At 43.5% G+C, this 18108-nt stretch overlaps 1 protein-coding gene across 1 annotated transcript in view; it reads left to right on the forward strand.

The window, feature by feature from the left end:
- The window catches only part of sla2b (Src like adaptor 2b), a 34080-nt gene extending 18440 nt beyond the window's left edge, over window positions 1-15640 (forward strand). Inside the window, exons 3-8 of the mRNA XM_072243455.1 lie at window positions 600-702; window positions 2049-2135; window positions 3807-3910; window positions 8751-8900; window positions 9750-9879; window positions 11478-15640. Coding sequence (XP_072099556.1) covers window positions 600-702; window positions 2049-2135; window positions 3807-3910; window positions 8751-8900; window positions 9750-9879; window positions 11478-11712 — 809 coding nt within the window. The 3' untranslated portion in view covers window positions 11713-15640. The remainder of the gene's footprint in view (window positions 1-599; window positions 703-2048; window positions 2136-3806; window positions 3911-8750; window positions 8901-9749; window positions 9880-11477) is intronic.
- The last annotated feature ends 2468 nt before the right edge of the window (window positions 15641-18108 follow it).

Consider the following 18108-nt stretch of genomic DNA (forward strand, 5'->3'; position numbering starts at 1 on the left):
GGGGTGATGCCCCAAGAAGGTGGCAACCATCATTAAGGACCCCCATCACCCCAGACATGCCCTCTTCTCATTGCTACCATCAAGGAGGAGATACAGAAGCCTGACGACACACATTCAACAATTCAGGAACAGCTTCTTTCCCTCTCCCATTCGATTTCTGAATGGACATTGAGCCCATGAACACCACCTCTACTTTTTTTACACTACTTATTCAACTTAACTTCTTAATTTACTCTAATTCACAGTTTTTGTATCGTAATGTTCTGCTGCCACATTACAAAAAAATTTCATGATATATGCCGGTGATATTAAACTTGATTTTGATAAGAAATACATATATATCTGTTTAAAAAAAAAAAAAATCAGTTCAGTAAGAGAGCAAAAATAGTGAGCTAGTGTCCATCAGTTCGTTGTCTGTTCATATTTGACTCTTGCTGCAATCAAAACCCATTTGTTGGTTCCTCTTTCCTGTAATGTTATGAAAATGGTGAGTGTGGAGCAAGTTTATTCTGTTTCAATATGGAAGGTGCTTGGTTATGAGTTCTCCAGAGAAATCTTCTGAACCTTTCCAAACAAAAATGTTTTCTTTTTTTTCCCAGATATGAGCCAAATTATGGTGGTGGTGGCATTGTATAATTACCCATCATCGTCTGACATTGAACCTGTTATTAATGTGGGCGAGAGGTTGAACGTTCTTCATGAGTAAGTATTCCTCTCTGGGAAGATAGTAGCAATTTTCTGGCATTGGGTTTGGCCTTTGAACATGCATTCAGTGGCCGTGTCCTTTAGGTACACCTGTACACCTGCTCATTAATGCAAACATCTAATCTGCTAATCTTGTGGCAGCAACCCAATACATAAAAACAATATAACTCAATGCAGACATGGTCAAGAGGTTCAGTTGATGTTCTGACATCAGAATGGGGGCATAGGGGTGGGAGGGTGGAGTGTGATCGAAATGACTTTGACTGTGGATTGGTGCCAGACAGGCTGGTTTGAGTATCTCAGAAACTGCTGATCTCCTGGGATTTTCACTACAGTTTAGAGTTTATAGAGAATGGTTCAAAAAACATATAGTGAGCAGCAGTTCTGTGGGCAAAAATGCCTTGTTAGTGAGAGAGGTCAGAGGAGAATGGCCAGACTGGTTCAAGCTGACAGGAAAGCAACAGTAACTCAAATAACCACGTGTTACAACAGCGGTGTGCAGAAGAGCATCTCTGAATGCACAGCACATCAAACCTCGAAGTGAATGGGCTTCAGCAGCAGAAGACCATGAACATACACTCAGTGGAGGTATAGGAGGTACCTAATAAAGTGGCCACTGTGTGTATCGTACCTGAATGAATAATTTCATTAATCTGTTGTCCTATACAGGCTCTGCCTTGAGTAATACCTCAAGCGGAGATTCAATTAGAGGTTGGGGCAGGAACTCCCATGGGCAATCCCCTCACCAGTGAAATATGCAGTTAATTCCCAACTGTTCCCTTCCCTTCAATGTCTTGTAAAGTGCCTCATAAAGGAACCAGCAAGGATTTCCTGCTGATCTGACCTACCATAGACTCATTGGGTTGAGGCTATTGCGTGATATTAGCCACAATATCAGATGCCGGCACAGTATGGTACGTCATGGGGCAGCATGAGGTCATAACGCTATTATAGCACCAGTGACCCAGGTTTAATTCCCGCTAAGGCGTTTGTATGTTCATTCTGTGACCACGTGGGTCTCCTCCAGATGCTTCAGTTTCCATCTGCGTTCCAACGATATATGGGTTAGTAGGTTAATTAGTTATATGGGTGTAACTGGGTGGCCACACACATTGGGCGTGTTACCGAGCTATATCTCAAAACAAAATAAAGCCCCAATCCCAGCTAGAGTACATAGGGCCTTTGTGGAATCTGTATTTCTTCCACATGCTTGGAATCATTTTCTTCATTAGTGTCTTTTTTAATTTCTGGAGATGTTTGAGAGAAGTTCAGCTTGGAGGAAGCATTGAGTTCTCTCTTCTAAAGGTCATAAGCAAATTAATATATTTTCTCTTAACTTGTAGGGAAGGTGATTGGTGGAAAGTGGTGTCCATGGCAACTGGCAAAGAATGTCACATTCCTTGCAATTACGTGGCAAAGGTGTATCACAGGTAAAAAAAAAAAAATCTCAGTCATCCTTTACATATTCTAGGCTGCAGGTACAGAATTATGGAGCACTACACCACAAAACAGATCTTTCAGCCCACCTAGTCTGTGTTGTGTTATGTTAATACCTTTCGCTGATACTCAGCAGTTTCCAAATGAATGGTTCCAGACGTGTCAATACAAACAACAGTAACGACTGTCCTATCCAGCTTCCACTGTAGCTCACACTGTTCAAAATCGATTATTTTGTTCCCTTAATCTTCCACTCTCAAGTTTCAACTCCAGAAACATGGGTCCATTCTCTGGGTTCACACTATAATCTCAGTAAGCACAGGGGATTGTGCAGGTGCTGGAAATCCAGAGCAACACACACACATCGCTGGAGGAACCCAGCAGGTCAGGCAGCACTTATGGAAGGGAAATCAAGAGTCGATGTTTAAGTCCTGGAAAGGAAGGGGGTGAGGCCATACTAAGAAGATAGGAGGAGTATAATGTGGTGGGTGATAGATGAAACCAGGTGAGGAGGAAGGGATGAAATAAGAAGCTTTGATGTGATAGGTGGAAGAGTTGAAGGGCTGAAGTAGTAGGAATTTGATAGGAGAGCACGGTGGACCATGGGATAAAGGGAAGGAGGAGGACCCATCTGCTCCCTGAGGACAGCAAACAGAATCCCATGTCGCTCTTTAGAAGAAGTCCAAGGGGCAGGAATGAAGGGAGGATCTATTTCCCTTGAAAAGGAGGTCACTGTCCAGGGGATGCTGACTTAAGGGTATTGGCAGAAGATTACAAGGAGCTTGAAAGAAATTCTTCTTCACCTAAGGAACAATGTGATCTGTGTCTCACTGCCTGATAGGTGGTTGAGGAACTTGGAGAGGCTCTGCCCTAGGATAAGGATACCAGTATTAGCCATCTTTCAACTGATCCCCTTAGTACCGTAGATCTCTATGAATCTAGATGATGAGGTGTCCTGACTATATGGTAATTAACCTGATTTGGGGCACGTTGGCTTCATACAAATGGGCTTCCCACATCCAAAGTATCCCAAGGTCTTGATAGATATCCCAAAGTGAAGGTCCTGTTCCTTCTTTGTGATACAAGAACCATTAGGGCAGTGAATTTCAATGCCATTGAGAAGATGGTAAGATAACCATCTTATTCAACTGCCTTCTGGTAAATGTACTTATTCTGTTTTATTGAGTATTATGATGTGACTGAACAGAGAACTAGGTCATGTAGGAACCAATGCACAGCTGTAGGTCTGGAATAAATGTCAGCAGATCTCCTCCCCTGAAGTGGAACTTGTGGCAAATTGTATGTTCTTCGATATGATGACTGGCATTTTTAAAAATCCAGTGTATTTAGGTTAAATTTTATAAATGCTGTGTTGGTATTTGAGCCTGTATCTTTAGATTGCAGCACCACCAGACACTTTGCAACACGCTTACACCCTTGTGCTCCAGTCTTGTCCTTCCTTGCACGTCAGTGTTATATGAGGTGCGAGAGTGGACAGGACATTCCTGCGTGGGTGCTGATGCATCATGTTTACTGCTTCACGCTTATGGGGAGATTACAGAGGTGGTCAGGGCTGACAAAACCACTATGATCCCTCTAACATTGCTCATTTTTGTTTGTGCTTTGTTTCCTCTCCCCCTCCCTCTCACCCCTGCTGTCCGTAGGTGGCTGTTTGAAGGCATTACCAGAGAGAAGGCAGAGGAGCTTCTCTTGTTACCCAGCAACCGGTCTGGCTCTTTCATGATTCGAGAAAGTCAAACCAGGAAAGGTAAGCAGTGGAAGACAAATAAGCACCCACACTCAGTGACCACTTTTATACCTGTACACCTGCTCGTTGATGCAGATATTTAACCAGCCAATTATGTGCCAGCAACTCAGTGCATAAAAGCAAGTAGATAAGTACAGTTGTTGTTCAGACCAAATGCCAGAATGGGGAAGAAATGTGATCTAAGTGACTTTGACCGTGGAATGATTGTAGGTGCCAGACAGGGTGGTTTGAATATCTCAGAAACTGCTGATCTCCTGGGATTTTCATGCACAATAGTCTCCAGAATTTACAAAAAAAAAATCCATTGAGCAGCAGTTCTGTGGGTGAAAAATGCCTTGTTAATGAAAGAGATCAGAGGAGAATGGCCAGACTGGTTCCAGCTGACAGGAAGACAACAATTGCTCAAATAACCACGTTACAGCAGTCGTGGGAAGAAGTGCATCTCTGAATGCAGATATCAAACCTTGAAGTCAATGGACTACAGCAGTAGAGGACCACACTGGGTTCCACATAGAACAGTAACTGGCCCTTCGGACCACAATGTTGTGCCAAGCCAATTAAATTGGCAATCAAATGCCCAACCAAACTAATCCCTTCTACCTAAACAATGTCCATATCCTTCCACTTTCCTCACATTCATGTGCCTATTCAAATGTCTCTTAGAAGTCCCTAATGTATCTGCCTCCATCACCATCCCAGGCACCCACCATTGCCTGTTGCGGGGGCGGGGGGGGGGAACTGGCCCCTCACATTTCCTTCAAACTTACCCCCTCTCACGTTAAATGCATGCCCTCTGGTATTGGACATTTCAACCCCAGGGAAAAGATATCGTCTGTCTAGTCTGTCTATGCCTCTCATAATCTTATAAACCTTTCAGCCTACACCACTCCAGAGAAGACAACCAAAGTTTGTCCAGCCTTTCATTATAGCACATGACCACTAATCCAGGCGAACCTCTTGTGCACCCTCTCCAAGCCTCAGCATCTTTTGCCACAGTAGCGTAGCGGTTAGCACGACACGATTGCATCTTGGGACGTCGGAGTCTGGAGTTCAGCTCCGGCTGTAAGGAGCTTCCCATGGCCGACCGGATTTCCTCTGAGTGGTCCAGTTTCCTCCCACCAGTTACTAGGTTAATTGGTTATTGTAAATTGTCCTTTGATTAGGCTAGGGTTAAATCGGTGTGTTGCTGGGTGGCACAGCTCAAAGGACCTATTCAGTGCTGTATCTCCATAAATAATGGGGCAACCAGAAATGTATGCGATACTACAGATGTGGCTTAACTTTTATAAAACTGCAGCATAACTTCCTAACTTTTGAAGAAGGCATATGGCATACTGCCTTTATTAGTAGATATATATTGCCTTGACTCATGAAGGCAGGTATGCCATTTACCTTCTTAACCACCCTATCAGTCTGGTTAGCCACTTTCAGGGAGCTATGAACATGAACCCCACAATCCCTCTGCTTATCAGCACTGTCTTCCCTTAACAGTGTACTGTCTCTTTACATTTGACCTACCTAAGTGCATTACTTCACGTTTGGTCGGGTTAAACTCCATCTGCCATTTCTTTGCCCATATATGCAACTGATCTATATGCCATTGTATTTTTTCTGCCAGTCTTCTAGGCTATCACCAATCTCCATATCATCTAAAGTTAAACCATATTTGCATGCAAGAGGGGTGGTGATATCATTAATATCTCTGTCCTCGAGCTGTCTTTAATGCATAAATTTTGATAAAATAATCTTATGACTGCCCTCTATAAATAGATTGCCTAAGGCAGAGTTGCTGGAAATAACTCAACATGTGAATCTTGTGTTGAATTAATTGTGCAGCTCTCACTGTTGTGGTCAGTTTCACTGAGGACATTAATCACCTCTCACTCACTGTGAGGACATTAATCACCTCTCACTCACTGTGAAGACATTAATCACCTCTCACTCACTATGAATATGTACTTTGCTGAATTAATGAACAATTACTTCACCTGACTGAATCACCTTCAACCACATAGTTACACAGAACTGTCCTTGCTCTGCTGAAAATGTAACCCAGTGGCTGCTCACGTCCTTACCCAAGTACTGTACATAAATTACACAGTGAGAAATTCCTATTCTCAGGAATTAGCTGAAACTCCACATTAATATTGGATTGAAGAGGCTGGGATGTAAGGTTTGAGAGATGATCTTTTGGAGATTTATCAAATTGTGCGGGTGGAGATAGGATGGATAGTCACAGAAAAGTACAGGACAGAAACAGGCCCTTTGGCCCATCTAGTCTGTGCTGAAACCATTTAAACTGCCTGCTCCCATCAACCTGCACTGGGACCATAGCTCTCCACACCCCTACCATCCACAAACCTCTGTTAAGTCCAAACTTCTCTTAAATTTTGAAATTGAGCTCGCAGGCACCAGCTGTGCTGGCAGCTCATTCCACACTCTTATGGCCCTCTGAGTGAAGAAGTTTCCCCTCATGTTCCCCCTAAACCCTTAACCCATAACGTCTAGTTGTCATCCCACCTAACCTCAGTGGAAAAAGCCTGTATGCATTTACCCGATCTATACCCCTCCTAATTTTGTATACCTCTGTCAAATCTCTGCTCAATACTCTACCTTCCAAGGAATGTTCTAACCTATTCAACCTTTCCTTATAACTCAGATCATCCAGTCCCTGCAACATTAATTTAGAGTTTTTTTTCTCCCCTCCAGGGCAGGGGAACTAGAGGGCACAGGTTTAAGGTGAGAGGAGAGAAAATTTTAAGGCCTTAAGAGATTCTGCAAATGCTTGAAATCTTGAAGAACGCTAGAAGAGCTCAGCAAGCCAGGCAGCATCTATGTAGAGGAACAAACAGTCGCTGTTTCACGCTGACACCCTTCATCAGAACTAGGTTTTAAGGAGATTTGAGGGGTAGAATTCTTCACACACTGGAGGATGGTGACTTTCTGGACTGAGCTGGCAGAGGGTGATTGAGGCAGATAAGACCATAAGACACAGAAGCAGAATTAGGCCATTCAACCCATCGAGTCTGCTCCGCCATTCCAACGTTGTTGATTTGAATATCCCTTTCAACCTCAATCTCCTGCCTTCCGTTCCTAGACTCCCCCACTGTAGGAAACATCCTCTCCATGTCCACTCTATCTAGGCCTTTCAAAAGTAAATAGGGTTCAATGAGATCCCTCCCCTCATTCTTCTAAACTCCGGCAAGTACAGGGTTAGAGCTATCAAATGCTCCTCGTATTCTTGAAGGCACGAGAAGTATTTTTTTCCCCCAAGAGTGACAGATGAAGGGAGGAAACGAGATACAAGCTTCCTGTCAGCAAAGATGCAAATTGCTAGAACCTTATCAGCTCTAAGAGACCACACCTGTGAGACCACAATCTCTCAAACAGGTGGGTCCCAGAGCAAGCCACGTAACCCTGAACGAGTGACAGGAAACTGCTCCATCGGACCCCCTTCCCTTGTCAGCCCCTCTTGTGGCTTCAGGTGTGCAGGGTCGGTTGCCACAGTACATCACTCGATGTGCCTAAGACAATCCAGTAACCCTTTGATTGCTGTGTCATTTGCATGCACGTGGGAGGGGTGCCTCTTATTGAAAATAAGTCATATTCAGCAGACTCTTGTGCTTACAGTATATACCACGCTTTATGCGGTCTCTGCTTTGGCAGCCTATGCAACAATCAGGGTCTTCTCCTGGTAACTCTGCCAGAAGATTTCAAAAAGTATGGTTTAAAACTAGCAACACACATAAAAGTTGCTGGTGAACGCAGCAGGCCAGGCAGCATCTCTAGGAAGAGGTACAGTCGATGTTTTGGGCCGAGACCCTTCGTCAGGACTAACTGAAAGAAGAACTAGTAAGAGATCTCTTACTAATCTCTTCTTTCAAATCTCTTACCTTCTTCCTAATGGCAGCAGCAGCATGTCCTGGATGAAGGGAGTCCCTGGTGATGGCTCCTGCTTTTCTGCAAGAATGTTTCATGTAGATGTGCTAAATGGTTGGGAGGACTGGGCCCATATCCACTACTTTTTGTAGGATTTTCCAATCAAGGGTATTGGTGTTTCCATACAGCAATGGAATACTACACAGAAGGCCCTTCAGCCCAAATTCTCCCTGCCAGCAGAGATGGTTCAGGTTTACTTATTACACGTACATCGAAACATACAGTGAAATGCATCGTTTGTGTTAACACCCAAGGCTGTGCTGGGGACACATATTCTGACACCAACATGCCATGCAATATTCAGCAATCCAACGCAAGAGAACAACAAAACGAAAACAGGACAACAACAGCAAAACAAAACAAAACAACCCCTTTCCCATCCACTCACACACACAACAGGCCTCCAACCCTAGGACAGACCAGCTAAGCTAGTCCAATTTGCTCACATATGACCCCTGTCACTCCAAACCTTTCCTATCTGCGTACCATTTCGTGTATTTTTTCATTAGTCATTTTGCTTGGTAGAATTTGCTTTTGATTCTCTAAAGAACAGAAACTTTCACCGTGTATCATAACCCATCCACGTTAAAGCACCCAGAAAGTTTCTGGTGCCTTGTTGTTGATAACTGAGAGTTCCTGTCCCACGATATCACAGAGCATCATGAGTTCAAATCTCTCTACAGATATTTGTGGGACACTGGTTTTGCCTATTTCTACTTGTACAGGTTGTTTGATGGATCTTCCCACCATACATCCTTGCCTCTATCCCATTTCACTGGATCTTTTATCCCCCCAAATTTAGATCAAAATCTAGGGTGAAGAGTAATCTCTTTACTTTTTGAAGGCAGTACAATGCCTACGTACTGTTCTGAATCTTGATGTGCTCCTCTTGTTTTTGCAGGCTTCTACTCATTGTCTGTGAGAAGATCCAATGTTGCATCGTGGGATTCCATCAAACACTACCGCATTAACCGCCTGCCCAATGGCTGGTTCTACATCTCCCCGCGTCTCACTGTCCCATCTCTGCACGACATGGTGGACTATTACTCAGGTGCGTTTCGCTTGAGCTCTTCCGTAAGTCTAGGTCCCGGTGCAGGTCTGTGGGAGTAGGCAATTTAAATGGCTCGGCACGGACTAGATGGGCTGAAGGGTCTGTTTCTATGTTGTGCTTTTCTATGACTGTAAGACATAGGAGCAGACTTGGGCCATTGAGTCTGCTCTGCCATTCAGCCATGGCAGATTTATTTTCCTTCTCAACCCCATTCTTCTGCCTTCTCCCCATAACCTTTGACACCCTTCCCAATGAAGAACCTATCAACCTCCATTTTGAATGTACCCAATGACTGGCCCTCCACAGCCATCTATGGCAATGAATTCCACATATTCACCACCTCTAGATAAAGAAATCCCTCCTCATCTCTGTTCTAAAGGGAAATCCTTCTATTCTGAGACTGTACCCTCTTGTCCTAGACTCTCCTACTATTGCAAATGTTCTCTCCATATCCACTCTATCTAGGCTTTTCAATATTCAGTAGTTTTCAATGATTTTTCCCCCTCTTTCTTTTAAACTCTGAGTATAGGCCCAGAGCCATCAGAAGTTCCTCGTTTTAACTCTTTCATTCCCAGGATCATTCACAACATAGAACAGTATGACACAGGAACGGGCCCTTCAGCTCACAATATTTGCGTTGGTCTTGTTGCTAATCAACTAGAGCATATTCTCTATCCCTCCATTCTGTTCATGCCTGTCTAAATGCCTCTTAAAGGTTGCAATTGTATATATAGCCACCATTTAAACTCATGAGGAGCATACATTCGTCAATATCTGGAAGGGATGCTTGCCTGTCTGTGTGGTATTGTTGCTGATGTCCTGTTCTCTGGACCCCCTGCCCCCATGCAGAATGTGGTGAAGGCCTGTGCTGCACCTTGAAGGAGCCGTGTCACATCCAGGGGCTCCTGGCCTCCCAGCAACAACACCCAGATCCCATCGTGGTGCGGAAACCTCAGCTGAACTGGAGTGAGGTGGACAGGTAAGAAACACAGGCACGCCACTGGCAATGTCCCTCACCAGCACAGGCTTATCCAAAGACAAAACACTCCAGAGCTCTCCACAGAGAAAGAAAAGGAACTCAGTCATTGGGACTAGCGATAGTGGAGCAATAGGAATGTGGTGGTCCTTGATCTCAGGACCTGCCAATCACGGGACTTTGACCTCCAGGCTTCAACTTCTGGACTTCCCAATCACCGATAGAGAAATAGCAATTCCTCCTAGTCCAGCTGTGGATTCCCTGATGAGAGTAAATGTCTATACAACTTGTATCCTGTCACAATTTTAGGGCCTTGCATGTTGCAGGAAGAAATCGCTCCATTTTCCTGACCTCCATCCCCGGCTCAGTGATTCCTTAAAGGACAATGCTTTCATTCCAGGAATCAACCCTGTGAACTTTCTCTGAATTGCCTCTAAGTCAGGCACATCTCTTGTTAAGGAGGGAGGCCAACACTGGAGGCCTCAATGCCCTGTACACCTTTGCTGCTTGAAGAAAAATTTCCCAACGTAAATACCCGTGAAATTTTAGTTTCCCCTTGCTTCAGAAGGCTGTGCATGCTTGGTCTTTGAGGGTGTTGAGGAAATAAAAGATATATCTGGATTAGGAAGGGAAGTGGGCTTGAGGAAAAGAAATAAATGAAAGAGGAAATTTCTTGTAGGAAATTGGAACTAGATGGGAGAATAGTTTAGCTCATGGTGGAGTGGTGGAGCAGACTTGATGGGCTGAATGGCCTACTTTTGCTCCTTTGTCTTGTGATCTTGTAAGATTGTGCAGATGCTGATGAGGGTCTCAGACCAAAATGTCAGCTCCTTATTCCCCACCGTAGATGCTACCTGACTTGCTGGGATCCTCCAGCATTTTGTGTGTGCTGCTGAGGGAAAGGATCAACTTGATCTTAATTGAATGGTGGATAACTTCAATGGGTTAAATGGTCATCTCCTGCCTCTACACTCAGCGGCTACTTTATTAGGTAAACCTGTACACCTGCTCACTATTACAAATATCTAATCAGCCAATCATGTGGCAGCAACTCAATTCATAAAACATGCAAACATGGTCAAGAGGTTCAGTTGTTGTTCAGACCAAATATCAGAATGGGGAACAAGTGTGATCCAAGTGATTTTTGACTGTGGAATGATTGTTGGAGCCCCAGAAGGGGTGATTGGAGTATTTCAGAAACTGCTGATCTTCTGGGATTTTCATGCATAACAGTTTCTAGAGGTTACAGAGAATAGTGCAAAAACAAAAAAAAAATCTAGTGAGTGGCAGTTTGTGGGCAAAAAAACACGTTGCTAATGAGAGAGATCAGAGGAGAATGACTAGACTGGAAGGCGACAGTAACTCAAATAACCATGCTTATAACAGTGGTGTGCAGAAGAGCATCTCTGAATGCACGTGTTGAACCTTGAAGTGGATGGGCTACAGCAGCAGAAGAAAACACTGGATTCCACTCTTGCACCTGATAAAGTGGGCACTGAGTGTATCTCTTGTGTTCTGCTGTATCTCCTCTGTAGACCAAACTGTAACTGGATGATATTCTTTCCTCACCACTGTTCACCATCCTACATTTTCTTTTTCAGCTCCGTCTTGATAGACAATGACAAAGAGTCGGGAGAAGAGTCGCCCGTCAGTGTGGGTCTGCGGGAAGCCATCAACTCTTACCTGTACATGACTGAGGAGATGAGACTGGATGAGATGAGTGACAGAAAAACTCGGTTGAAAATGTTGCAAACCCGGCTGCGAAGCAGCCAGAGACAGGCTGCTCAGAACAGGGATGGGAACTTCGCTGTCCTTGATTTCCGCTCTGCCAGATAACTAGTGTGAAGAAGATGGATCATTTCTGTCAAGGACTTCATTGTGCTCACTTTAATTTATTTACCATTTAATATTCCAGAGCAGTTGAGCTGCTTGTTAATTTTACCTGTATTGTTTTTCTCGGTGAAAGAGACCCAGCGTCCTACTTGTGCCACTGCATTGTATTATGGTCATGTGACAATTTGCCTCGGCCAGTTACGCGGCCTTTTACACTCAGAGGCCACTTTATTAGGCACATCCGTTTGCTAATGCAAATATCCAATCACGTGGCAGCAACTCAATGCATAAAAGCATGCAGACATGGTCAAGAGGTTCAGGCCAAATATCAGAATGGGGAAGAAATGTGGTCTAAGTGACTTTGACCTTGGAATAATTGTTGGCGCCAGATCGGTGATTTGAGTATCTCAGAAACTGCTGATCTCCTGGGATTTTATTGCACAACCGTCTCTAGGGCTTGCAGAGGATGGTGCAGAAAACAAAAAAAATCCACTGAGTGGCAGTTCTGTGGGTTGAAATACCTTGTTAATGAGAGAGGTCAGGGGAGAATGGCCAGACTGGTTCAAGCTGACAGGAAGACGACAGTAACTCAAATAACCACGTGTTACAACAATGGTGTGCAGAACAGCATCTCTGAATGCACAGCATGTCAAACAGCAGCAGAAGACCACAGGAGATGCCTAACAAAGTGGCCTCTGAGTGTATTTTACTCCATCTCCATGTCATCATAGAGAATTGTTATAGAGAAGGGGAAACCAGAATCCATTTTAACTCCCTTTACTCTTTGGGTGTCCGAAGAGCATACTCCCTGGTAACTCCAGGATTAGAAGCTTGGGTTGGATTGATTTGCTGTCCTTTTGGAATGTAACTCATTTGCAAGAGGTTTCAATGAAAGACACTGTGGATCTATTACACTTTCTGTCACTAATACACAGATCACCTGCCAACAGTCTAACATAGAGTCATGGCAAGTCTGAAAGTTTTCCCTTTCATAGAAATGAGTTTGCACTAAATGAGGCCATTCCCTCCACTGAGTTCATGACAGCTTCACAAGCCCATTCTCTTGCCTTTTCTCTGCTCTGCAAATTATTTTCCATCAAGTGTCTATTCAATTTAATCTTGAATAACCTTCTAGCTTTATGAGGATGAAGTTCTAGTTCATATCATCTTTTATGCAATAAAGATTTTCCTCACAATTTCCCTGTATCATGTACCTCTCAATTTTATCCCTTCCCTGAGCCCCAAAATATCCACGAGATATCCAATGGAGCAGTTGCCACTGTGTGAAGCCCATCATGTCCTGGTCCACCTCTATTAAATCTCCTTTTTACCATCACTGGTCCAGGAGAATAACCCCAGTTTTTCCCTCATCCTTGGAAATATTCCAGTAGGTCTTCTGCACCTTCCAGAGACTTCTGTTGATGTCTGGGTCGTATCCACACCCTATTCTTCACGGGCTTCAATGGGATTGAATGCCCACCAATGAAAAAAAACATGCGCACTTGAAAGCCCCCATCAAAAGAGAGCGCCTACCACGCAGAGGAGGTCCAATCAGATTACTGTGTGATCGATTTGCCACATGTACATTTACCATATTCTTACAATTGATCTGATACAGTATAGAGAGATCTTCACCAAGCTGATCATTTTTATTAACTAAAACAAAGCAGATTTAGGTTAGTGTGGACCCTTGCAAACACCATGAGACATAATTGATGCTTATTCTCAGTGTCTGTTGACAGTTAGGAAATATTTTGGGGTATCAGCCACTAGAATCAAATTGCAACTTTGATTAAAAAAAAATCTGCAGAGCAAACTATGAGCAATGTAGTATTAATCTTTTCATTATCAGTGACCCAAAGGTGTTTCCTGTCGAACCAGCAGGATCTTGTTCACAGGAACCTGTGAGACAAAAGTGAGCCACTGAATGGAAAATTTCATCAGTGTATCTCCTGTCAGTATTCCACCTACTCTGCAGAAATTTGCTGAGCTTTACTGCTAACTCAACACCAGGCACTGCATTGACTGTGCACAATACTGCCATTGTTGCATAGATTCCTCACTCAGATAGCAACAGAGGTTTGACACCGCAGTTATTCAATTGGTAAGACGTGGGTGATCATGATCTTTCCATAACCATGATTGTTTTTGACAAATTTTTATACAGAAGTAGTCCTGCCAGTACCACCTTCCAGCTGGGCAGCGTCTTTATAAGACGGGTGACCCCAGCTGTTATCAATTCTCTTCAGAGATTGTCTGCCTGGTGTCAGTGATCACATAACCAGGACTTGTGATCTGCACCAGCTGCTCATACGACCATCCACCACCTGCTCCCATGGCTTCACGTGACCCTGATCAGAGGACTAAGCAGGTGCTTCACCTTGCCCAAGGGTGATCTGCAGGCTAGCAGAGGGAAGGAGCACCTTACACCCCCTTTGGTAGAGATGTATCTCCACCCCACCACCTTACCAATGTAGTGTACTGCATTCAGTGTTGACAACGTGATCTCCTGTGTATTAGGCAAACCAAGTAGGGTGACTACCTTGCACTCAGTGTTTAGGAGTGATTCCGAGCCTCCCATTTCCTGTCACTTTAAATCTTCATCCTATTCCTCTTTTGACCTACAGAACCTTGCTATGATCTTCTACACCATTAAAATGAGGTCCAATGCAATGGAGGGACAGCATGTCGTCTTTTGTTTGGGTGTGTTTCAGCCTTTCTGGTATCATTATCAAATTCCTCAGCTTGTGATGTTATGGCTAATACAGTGGAGGTATAAAGTTATTTGGAGGAAAGTACAGGGGGAGATGTCAGAAGTAGGGTGTTTACACACAGTGGTAGGTGTATAGAATGCCCTGTCATGGGTAGTGGTAGCTGCTTTAGGGGCATTTAAGAAACTTTCACATAGGCACATGGATGAAAAAAAATGGAGGGCAATGTAGGAGGAAAGGCTTAGATAGATCTTGCAGTAGGTTAAGGTATATGCACAACATCTTGGGCCAAAGGGTCTGCATTGTGTAGTACTGTTCTATGTTCTACAATTTCTTTATATCTGAATATCTAGCAGCAGGATTGCCAACACTTTTCAGAAATATTCTTTAAGGTTTCTTGTCCCTCTAATCATCCAGCAGTTCTTCTACCTACATGCAGTGATTTTGCAACAATTAATGTCTCTAACATTTTTCTTCCAATTTGCCTCAAGTCTGCAAAGAAGGTATTGTTCAACTCCGAGAGACTGTGCGGCAACTCTGGAGAATTGGAAATTCCAATTCGAACAATTTTCAGTGGTTTGACTTGGAATTGTGGGCGTACACATAGGAACTGGGCTGGCATTCCCTGGGAGCTCCACAAAGGAATTCATGATCTTCCCAATCCACACCTCTGAGACTGGATCTCCCAACTATCTGCAACCCACACCGCCAATGTCCTCAAGTGGATATTAATGAAGGATGATGCTTGGGGCATTGGAAGTATTCCTTTGGAATTGTATATCAGTGGGCAGGGAATAATTTGTTTCAGTTGAATTTTATCTAGGGAAGAGGGATGAATTGATTCTTCAAATTCTCTGCTTGAAAGGATTAACGTGGGTCCGTACCCACTGCAGTTTAGAAGATTGAGGAGAAAATGTCATTGAGACTTATTGAATATTGAAAGACCTAGGTAGAGTGGACATGGGGAAGATAATTCCTACGGTGGGGGAGTCTAGGGCCATGATGGAATGGTGGAGCAGATTTGATGGGCTAAGTGGCCTAATTCTGCTCCTAAGTCTTATGGATCAGGAATATGCCTTACTTTAATGAAGAACTCAGAATTTGTAAACCTTTCCTACACCGTGTTCAAGATTGTTCTAAGTAATTTATTTCATATATGTCATGATCATGTGTTGACTTGTTACTAATGCAACAGTAAATAAAGCTAACTTTGTAATAAAGCCTCTCTTGTGATTCTAAGTCTCTCGGCTTCCACAAATAGTTAAAAACTGCACTCTGACACCAGTATTTTCTACTTACAAATAGTCTGGGCCGCCCCATTCTAGGAAGGATGTAGAGGCTTTAGAAAGAGTGCAGAAGAGGTTTACTGGGATGCTGCCTGGATTAGAGGGCATAAGGAAAAGTTGAACAAACTTGGGTGACAGACAAGGATAGACAGCCTTTATTTACCTGTAAATTGCTGTTCCCATCTGTGCCTTGTGGCTCATTGAGTGGCATTTTTGTCTGTTTTTTATGGGGCCGAGTTGCTAGCTCGACACTCAACCCAACACGGATGGAAAGCATGCAAGGAGCCGGCTGGATTCGAACCCAGAACCATTCGCCTCGAAGTCCGGTGCTGTTGTCACTACACCACCAGTCAACACTTTCCTACAAATGCCTGCTGGAAAATGAAATCTCAGAGTAGTATATGGTGACAAATATGTACTTTGATGATAAATTTACTTTGAACTTGACTTTGATAATATAAAAATAGGGACTATTTGTAAGTAGAAAATACTGGTTTGATTGTACATTTAATGTATTGATTTCAGAATCAGAATCGGGTTTAATATCACCAGCACGTGGCGAAATTTGTTGTCTTTGCAGCAGCAGTACAATGCAATAGATAATAAAATAGGGAAAAACTAGTGTTAAATAAGTAGTGCAAAAATAGAAATAAAAAAAATAGTGAGGTAGTGTTCTATGTCCATTCAGAAATCAGGTGACAGAGGGGAAGAAGCTGTGCCTGAATTATTCAGTGTGTGCCTTCGGGCTCCTGTACCACCTCCTTGATGGTAGCAATGGGAACAAGGCATGAATTGATGGCGGAGCCTTTATCATTGATGCCGTCTTTTTGAGACATCGCTCCTTGAAGATGTCCTGGTTACAACGGGCTAGTATTTGTCAACATGAAGCAGAGAGCAAGTTTGTAAATCTGGTGGGAGCAAAGGGAATGGCGAGGGTGGTGCACTGCAGTGATAGGTGGCAGAGAAAGAGGGCCGGGGTGGTACAGGTGCAGGCGCACCCAGCCCTGAGACACCAGGCAAGGTCACCTAATTCCAAACAATTGGTTTATTGATCAATACAGTATGTCTTTCTGTTACTTCCCACTTCCTCCCCTCTTCCTTCCCTTTTTCCCAACCATGAGTCCCCTCTCCCAGGCCCCCTCCCACTCTCAGTCCACAACAGAGACCCATATCAGAATTGGGTTTATCATCACTCACATATGTCATGAAACTTGTTTTTATTTTTGTGACGATACATAAAATTACTACATGACTGTGCAAAAGTTTTAGGCACCCTAGCTACTGTATATACATATATACGTGCCTAAGACTTTTGCATGGTACTGTCGGGGGGTGAGGGAGGGGAGGCAGAATGTCTAACTAGAATGGTTTGATCAGATTAATTGCTTGGAGGAAGAAACTTAAGATGGCACAAGGTTTTTGCTTTAATAGCATTTTTCAGAAGGGAGCTCTTGGAAAAGACAGTTTGCTGGATGGGTAATGTCCGTAATGATTTGTCCTGGACATTTACTGTACACAGCCTGCAGTGATGGCAGACTGCAGGCAATTACCTTTTTTGCCGATCTGACAGCTCCCTTTCCTGCTTAAAAAGGCACAACTGCAGCTATATTTCATTGGGAGCTTGAGAAGATTTGGTATGTTACCAAAGACACTCACAAATTTCTATAGGTGTACTGTGGAGTGCATTCTAACTGGCTGCATCACCATCTGGTTAGGTGCGGGGGGGCACGGCACAGGATCAAAATAAGCTATGGAGACTTGTAAACTCAGTCATCTCCATCATGGGCGCTAGCCTCTGTTATATCCAAGACATCTTCAAGGAGTGATGCCTCAAAAAGGCAGCGTCCATCATTAAGGACCCCAATCATCCAGGTCATGCCTTGTTCTCATTGCTACCATCAGGAAGGAGGTACAGAAGCCTGAGACACACACTCAAATGATTTAGGAACAGTTCTTCCCCCCTGCCATCCGATTTCTGAATGGACATTGAACCCATGGGAACTATCTCACCACTTTTTTGAACTAATTTAATTCAACTTTTAATATATTGTATATTTTACTGGAATTTGCAGTTTTATTATCATGTATTGCATTGTACATTTGTTGCTTAACAACAAATTTTGCAACATATGCTGGTGATATTAATTCTGATTCTGTTTCTGGAAAAAAAAATTGTTTTGCATTTCTAGTGCAATGCTGTCACCCGTCCATCATGTCCTGTGTCAAGAACATAACAGTTTCATCATTCTGGTCAGAATAGAGAGTTTCTGTCACTAACATCCTACACGTATGACGAAGTTAAGCTTTAATAATTTAGATGACCATGCAATTTCCCCCCTCCCCACACACAAAGAACTTTTCTCTTGCACTGCTTCAAACAAACGTGGGTGGTATTTTTTGTG

Source organism: Mobula birostris, chromosome 2 (assembly GCF_030028105.1).
Source record: "Mobula birostris isolate sMobBir1 chromosome 2, sMobBir1.hap1, whole genome shotgun sequence".
Lineage (NCBI taxonomy): Eukaryota > Metazoa > Chordata > Chondrichthyes > Myliobatiformes > Myliobatidae > Mobula > Mobula birostris.